Consider the following 7,743-nt stretch of genomic DNA (forward strand, 5'->3'; position numbering starts at 1 on the left):
CTTCTCTTTTCTCAACCTGAGGCCTTCTACACAGTCCACTACCTACCGTCGGGCCCAACCTAACCTCTCTCATCAGCCCGTAGCCTCCTTGCGCGCGCGTCCGAAAAGCTGTCCCGGACCCGACCCGGGCAGTCGTCACTGTTGGGTCCGGATTATCCCCAAACATCTACAAAACGTCTCCGTTTTATTATTTGGGCTTCCTAGTGTATTTTTCTCGACCGCTCGATTTTAATCGGAGGGACGGATTAGCCCCTAAACTCTCCCCTTTTTTCCTTATATATACGCCTTAGTCTAAACCGGGACAAAACTCTAAAACCGAGGGCACTTGTCCCATCTTTCCCTTTCGGCCGCGGCCACTCTCTCATCGGGATACTCCCCGATCCACCCACCTCCGCTCCCTTGAATTCCCCATCTGGCCAATCCCGCAGCCTCCTCCCGATCCACCAGCCAGCCACCACCAAATCCTCCTCCTTGCCTCGATCAAGCCCACAAGAGAGGAGCTCCTCCTCTGCTTTCTCCTCGAGGCCGCAACCTCCTCGTCCCGATGCATGAGCGACTCGTCGGAGTCCAGTCGCCGGTCCAGTAGCTCCCCTGCCTTTCCCTTCCCTCTCTCTCTCTCCCTCTCATCTCCCTGCTTCCTCTCTCTCGCAGGGAACCGTGCCTCCAAGGCGTCGTCACCCCGACTGCCTGGACCGCACGCGCGTCAAGTCCGCTCGTCCGCGTCGACCCGCCGCCCCGCCAAATCGTTGGAGTCCGCTGTGGGATCCGAACCCCGCTGCTGCATCCTCTCCATCCTGCTCGTCCCGCCGGCCTCCCTGTTGCCGCGCCTGCGTCGCCCTGTTTGCCGCGAGTGCAGATGCCGGTGAATCCCGCAGGTCACCGCCTCGCCAAGTCCTCGCCTCGCCGTCCAGCGCCTCGAGCCGCGCCCCTTCGTCATCTCTTCCTTGAGCCACCGCAGCAGGCGGACCTCCGCATCCAGCCACGCCGCCGGCAAGCCCTGCCTCCTCCACCTCAACTCCGGCCGGATCGGTTCGGTTCCCCGCCGCCCCGCCAAGTACAGGGAGCCGCCTCTGCTTCGATTCGGCAGGGAACAGGACCCCGACGACCTCCACCGCCCGGATCCGTGTCACCCATGCCGCCAACTTCCGCGTCTACTTCTTCTACCCACGCTGGCGCGCCGCCCTTAGCCAAGTCCACCGTCGCCGGCCTCCGCTTGCTCTGCTTCGAGCAGAGACGAACCTCTGCAGCCGCCGCGCCCTGCTTCTCTGCGCTGAGGACGAGTAGCGGTGCCCGCCTTGACTCCCTCCGTTTTGACCGAGCCGGCCCACCTTTTCTTTTCCAGCAAGGCCGGCCTACCTCTCCAGATCTGGGCTTTGGCCCATGGTGAGAAACCCCAGCCCATCTACCCGTCTGCCCCTGCGCACTGTTGGGCCATTCAGTTTCGGCCCGATATCTGTTTTTTTCCAGTTCCGCGATTTAGTTATTATTCCAGAGAACGGCAGTTTTGCAGTTTAGACCCCTAAAATCATGCATATTTTAACTCACAAACTAAGCATCACATGTAAAAACTTAATATATGAAAAATGCTTAGAATCTTGTCTAGTTTCATAATATGCAATTTTCATCCATGTTTAAAATATTTAAAATGTTGTTTGATTAATTTTTTCTCTATGCCATGTTAAAATGCTTTAATTCATAACTAAATAACCATAGCTCCAAATTGTATAAACTTTATATGTAAATGGGGTAGAAAAATGCATAGTTTAACATGGTGGAATCTCTTTGCATGTTTAACAACTATAAAATATGGTTTAGGGCAGAACAGTACCAAATCCATAATTATGCTCATGAGGATTTTTCCGGACTTGTTGCTTGTTGTTCCGTCCTCATTTAAACTTGTCTAGATAGGTAGTTTCTTTTGCTTCACCCTCTTGCCATGTTTAACAACATTTAATATTGTTGGGTACATAAACGAGATCGAACTAAATAACTAGAATGTGGTGTTCTATCAATATGCAACTCGTTGCATATTGAGCTCCACTTAATTTGTAGGATTGTTTGTGCACTTTGCCATGCCATGTATCATTAAACCAGACATGCATCATACTTGGTTGTGCGTCATGCCATGATTATGTGTTGGTTGTTTACTATGTTGTGTGCTTCTTTCCAGTGTTGCTTCTTCGGGTTGGTTCCGATAACGTCGCGTTTGTGAGGACCCGTTCGACTACGTCCGTTTGCCTTATTCATGGACTCGTTCTTCTTCCTTGCGGGATTTCAGGCAAGATGACCATACCCTCGAAATCACTTTTATCTTTGCTTGCTAGTTGCTCGCTCTTTTGCTATGCCTATGCTGTGATACCTACCACTTGCTTATCATGCCTCCCATATTGTTAAGCCAAGCCTCTAACCCACCTTGTCCTAGCAAACCGTTGTTTGACCATGTTACCGCTTTGCTCAGCCCCTCTTATATTGTTGTTAGTTGCAGGTGAAGATTGGAGTTTGTTCCTTGTTGGAACATGGATATTTGTTGGGATATCACAATATCTCTTATTTAATTAATGCATCTATATACTTGGTAAAGGGTGGAAGGCTCGGCCTTATGCCTGGTGTTTTGTTCCGCTCTTGCCGCCCTAGTTTCCGCCATATCGGTGTTATGTTCCCGGATTTTGCGTTCCTTACACGGTTGGGTTATAATAGGAACCCCTCGACAGTTCGCTTTGAATAAAACTCCTCCCGCAAGGCCCAACATTGGTTTTACCATTTGCCACCTAGCCCTTTTCTTTTCCCTTGGAAGTCGCGCTCCCGAGGGTCATCTTTATTTTAACCCCCCCGGGCCAGTGCTCCTCTGAGTGTTGGTCCAACCTGTCAGCTGCCGGTGGCCACCAGGGGCAACTCTGGGCTGGTCTACCGGAACCTTGGACAATCTGGTGTGCCCTGAGAACGAGATATGTGCAGCTCCTATCGGGATTTGTCGGCACATTCGGGTGGCTTTGCGGGTCTTGTTTTACCATTGTCGAGGATGTCTTGTAACCGGGATGCCGAGCCTGATCGGATTGTCTTGGGAGAAGTAATATCCTTCGTTGACCGTGAGAGCTTGTGATGGGCTAAGTTGGGACACCCCTGCAGGGATTTGAACTTTCGAAAGCCGTGCTCGCGGTTATGGACAGATGGGAATTTGTTAATGTCCGGTTGTAGAAAACCTGAAGCTTATCTTAATTAAAACGCATCAGCTGCGTGTGTAACCGTGATGGTCTCTTCTCGGCGGAGTCTGGGAAGTGAACACGGTGTTGGAGTAATGCTTGACGTAGGTGTTGGAAATATGCCCTAGAGGCAATAATAAATTGGTTATTATTATATTTCCTTGTTCATGATAATCGTTTATTATCCATGTTAGAATTGTATTGATAGGAAACTCAGATACATGTGTTGATACATAGACAACACCATGTCCCTAGTAAGCCTCTAGTTGACTAGCTCTGTAGTTCGTATGCTAAAGCTTTTCTAATGTCAAGTATCATTTCCTTAGACCATGAGATTGTGCAACTCCCGGATACCTGTAGGAATACTTTGGGTGTGCCAAACGTCACAACGTAACTGGGTGGCTATAAAGGTACACTACAAGTATCTCCGAAAGTGTCTGTTGGGTTGGCACGAATCGAGACTGGGATTTGTCACTCCGTGTAAACGGAGAGGTATCTCTGGGCCCACTCGGTAGGACATCATCATAATGTGCACAATGTGATCAAGAAGTTGATCACGGGATGATGTGTTACGAAACGAGTAAAGAGACTTGCCGGCAACGAGATTGAACAAGGTATCGGGATACCGACGATCGAATCTCGGGCAAGTATCGTACCAATAGACAAAGGGAATTGTATACGGGATTGATTAAGTCCTTGACATCGTGGTTCATCCGATGAGATCATCGTGGAACATGTGGGAGCCAACATGGGTATCCAGATCCCGCTGTTGGTTATTGACCGGAGAGTCATCTCGGTCATGTCTGCATGTCTCCCGAACCCGTAGGGTCTACACACTTAAGGTTCGATGACACTAGGGTTATAGGGAAAGTATGTACGCGATTACCGAATGTTGTTCGGAGTCCCGGACGAGATCCCGGACGTCACGAGGAGTTCCGAAATGGTCCGGAGGTAAAGATTTATATATGGGAAGTCCTGTTTTGGTCACCGAAAAAGTTTCGGGTTTTATCGATAACGTACCGGGACCACCGGGAGGGTCCCGGGGATCCACCAAGTGGGGCCACAAGCCCCGGAGGGCTGCATGGGCCAAGTGTGGGAGGGGACCAGCCCCAGGTGGGCTGGTGCGCCCCCCACAAGGGCCCAAAGCGCCTAAAGGGGAGGAAGGGGGCAAACCCTAAGGGCAGATGGGCCTTAGGGCCCATGCCTGGTGCGCCTCCCTCTTCCCCTCCCCTTGGCCGCCCCCTAGATGGGATCTAGGGGCTGCCGCCACCCCTAGGGAGGGAACCCTAGGTGGGGGCGCAGCCCCTCCCCTCCCCCTATATATACTTGAGGTTTGGGGCTACCCAACATAGGTGAATTCTCTCCCAGTTGGCCCAGTCCTGCCCCTCTCCCTCCTCGTCTCTCGTAGTGCTTAGCGAAGCCCTGCTGGAGTCCCGCGCTCCTCCACCACCACCACGCCGTCGTGCTGCTGCTGGATGGAGTCTTCCCCAACCTCTCCTTCTCCCCTTGCTGGATCAAGGCGTAGGAGACGTCACCGGGCTGTACGTTGTTGAACACGGAGGTGCCGTCCGTTCGGCACTAGGATCATCGGTGATTTGGATCACGACGAGTACGACTCCATCAACCCCGTTCTCTTGAACGCTTCCGCGTAGCGATCTACAAGGGTATGTAGATGCACTCTCCTTCCCTCGTTGCTAGATTACTCCATAGATTGATCTTGGTGATGCATAGAAAATTTTGAATTTCTGCTACGTTCTCCAACAGTGGCATCATGAGCTAGGTCTATGCGTAGTTTCTATGCACGAGTACAACACAAAGTAGTTGTGGGCGTTGATTTTGTTCAATATGCTATCCGTTACTAGTCCAATCTTGATTCGGCGGCATTGTGCGATGAAGCGGCCCGGACCAACCTTACACGTACGCTTACGTGAGACCGGTTCCACCGACTGACATGCACTAGTTGCATAAGGTGGCTGGCGGGTGTCTGTCTCTCCCACTTTAGTCGGATCGGATTCGATGAAAAGGGTCCTTATGAAGGGTAAATAGCAATTGGCATATCATGTTGTGGTTTTTTTGCGTAGGTAAGAAACGTTCTTGCTAGAAACCCATAGCAGCCACGTAAAACATGCAAACAACAATTAGAGGACGTCAAACTTGTTTTTGCAGGGTATGCTATGTGATGTGATATGGCCAAAGGATGTGATGAATGATATATGTGATGTATGAGATGATCATGTTCTTGTAATAGGAATCACGACTTGCATGTCGATGAGTATGACAACCGGCAAGAGCCATAGGAGTTGTCTTAATTTATTTATGACCTGCGTATCAACATAAACGTCATGTAATTACTTTACTTTATTGCTAACTGTTAGCTGTAGTAGTAGAAGTAATAGTTGGCGAGACAACTTCATGAAGACACGATGATGGAGATCATGATGATGGAGATCATGGTGTCATGCCGACGACAATGATGATCATGGAGCCTCGAAGATGGAGATCAAAAGGAGCAATATGATATTGGCCATATCATGTCACTATTTGATTGCATGTGATGTTTATCATGTTTATACATCTTATTTGCTTAGAACGACGGTAGTAAATAAGATGATCCCTCATTAAAATTTCAAGAAAGTGTTCCCCCTAACTGTGCACCGTTGCGAAAGTTCGTCGTTTCGAAGCACCACGTGATGATCGGGTGTGATAGATTCTTACGTTCACATACAACGGGTGTAAGCCAGATTTACACACGTGAAACACTTAGGTTGACTTGACGAGCCTAGCATGTACAGACATGGCCTCGGAACACAAGAGACCGAAAGGTCGAGCATGAGTCGTATGGTAGATGCGATCAACATGAAGATGTTCACCGATGATGACTAGTCCGTCTCACGTGATGATCGGACACGGCCTAGTTGACTCGGATCATGTAATCACTTAGATGACTAGAGGGATGTCTATCTGAGTGGGAGTTCATAAGATGAACTTAATTATCCTGAACATAGTCAAAAGGTCTTCGCAAATTATGTCGTGGCTCGCGCTTTAGTTCTACTATTTAGATATGTTCCTAGAGAAAATTTAGTTGAAAGTTGATAGTAGCAATTATGCGGACTAGGTCCGTAAACTGAGGATTGTCCTCATTGCTTCATAGAAGGCTTATGTCCTTAATGCATCGCTCAGTGTGCTGAACCTCGAATGTCGTCTGTGGATGTTGCGAACATCTGACATACACATTTTGATAACTACGTGATAGTTCAGTTAAACGGTTTAGAGTTGAGGTACCGAAGACGTTTTGAAACGTCGCGAAACATATGAGATGTTTCGAGGGCTGAAATTGGGATTTCAGGCTCGTGCCCACGTCAAGAGGTACAAGACCTCTGACAATTTTCTTAGCCTGCAAACTAAGGGAGAAAAGCTCAATTGTTGAGCTTGTGCTCAGATTGTCTGAGTACAACAATCGCTTGAATCGAGTGGGAGTTGATCTTCCAGATGAAATAGTGATGGTTCTCCAAAGTCACTGCCACCAAGCTACTAGAGCTTCGTGATGAACTATAACATATCAGGGATAGATATGATCCTTGAGCTATACGCGACACCGCAAAAGTAGAAATCAAAAGGGAGCATCAATCGTTGATGGTTAGTAAAACCACTGGTTTCAAGAAGGGCAAGGGCAAGAAAGGGATACTTCATGGAACAACAAATCAGTTGCTGTTCTAGTGAAGAAACCCAAAGTTGAACCCAAGCCCGAGACTAAGTGCTTCTGTAATAAGGGGAACAGTCACTGAAGCAGAACCACACTAGATACTTGGTAGATGAGAAGGCTGACAAGGTCAATAGAAGTATATTGGATATATATTGTGTTAATGTGTACTTTACTAGTACTCCTAGTAGCACCATGGTATTAGATACCGGTTCGGTTGCTAAATGTTAGTGAACTCGAAATAAAAGGCCGCGGAGTAAACGGAGACTAGCTAAAGGTGAGCTGGCAATATGTGTTGGAGGTTTTTTCCAAGCTTGATGTGATCAAGCATCGCACGCTCCCTCTACCATCGAGATTGGTGTTTGCGTTGAGCGTAGACATGATTGGATTATGTCTATCGCAATACGGTTATTCATTTAAGGAGAATAATGGTTACTCTGTTTATTTGAATAATACCTTCAATGGTCTTGCACCTAAAATGAATGGTTTATTGAATCTCGATCGTAGTGATACACATGTTCATGCCAAAAGATATAAGATAGTAATGATAGTACCACCTACTTGTGGCACTACCACGTAAGTCATATCGGTATAAAACGCATGAAGAAGCTCCATGTTGATGGATCTTTGGGCTCACTCGTTTTTGAAAAGTTTGAGACATGCGAACCATGTCTATTGGTGTATATGCATGAAGAAACTCCATGCAAATGGACCGTTTGTACTCACTTGATTTTGAATCACTTGAGACATGCAAATCATACCACATGGGCAAGATGACTGAAAGCCTTGTTTTCAGTAAAATGGAACTAGAAAGCAACTTGTTGGAAGTAATACATTTTGATG

The 7,743-nt window shown here is 48.0% G+C and overlaps 1 protein-coding gene across 2 annotated transcripts; it reads left to right on the plus strand.

Annotated features, from left to right (window-relative positions):
- Positions 1-228: 228 nt before the first annotated feature.
- LOC125512545 (proline-rich receptor-like protein kinase PERK9) lies at positions 229-2,230 on the plus strand. 2 transcript variants are annotated; one of them, XM_048677645.1, is made up of 3 exons: positions 229-582; positions 652-1,383; positions 2,171-2,230. In XM_048677645.1, exons 1-3 carry the CDS (start codon positions 545-547, stop codon positions 2,196-2,198), a joined length of 798 nt encoding a protein of 265 aa, XP_048533602.1. In that variant the 5' UTR covers positions 229-544; the 3' UTR covers positions 2,199-2,230. The 2 variants fall into 2 exon arrangements, with proteins under 2 accessions (XP_048533602.1, XP_048533603.1); XM_048677646.1 differs by having other exon boundaries at positions 229-577.
- The last annotated feature ends 5,513 nt before the right edge of the window (positions 2,231-7,743 follow it).

The sequence above is a fragment of the Triticum urartu genome, chromosome 6 (genome assembly GCF_003073215.2).
Source record: "Triticum urartu cultivar G1812 chromosome 6, Tu2.1, whole genome shotgun sequence".
Lineage (NCBI taxonomy): Eukaryota > Viridiplantae > Streptophyta > Magnoliopsida > Poales > Poaceae > Triticum > Triticum urartu.

Coding starts and splice junctions, on each gene's coding strand:
- LOC125512545 (XM_048677645.1), top strand. CDS start 545: ATGCATGAGCGACTCGTCGGAGTCCAGTCGCCGGTCCA. Junction 583..651: donor GGAGTCCAGTCGCCGGTCCA/GTAGCTCCCCTG, acceptor TCTCTCTCGCAG/GGAACCGTGCCTCCAAGGCG. Junction 1,384..2,170: donor GATCTGGGCTTTGGCCCATG/GTGAGAAACCCC, acceptor GCTTCTTTCCAG/TGTTGCTTCTTCGGGTTGGT.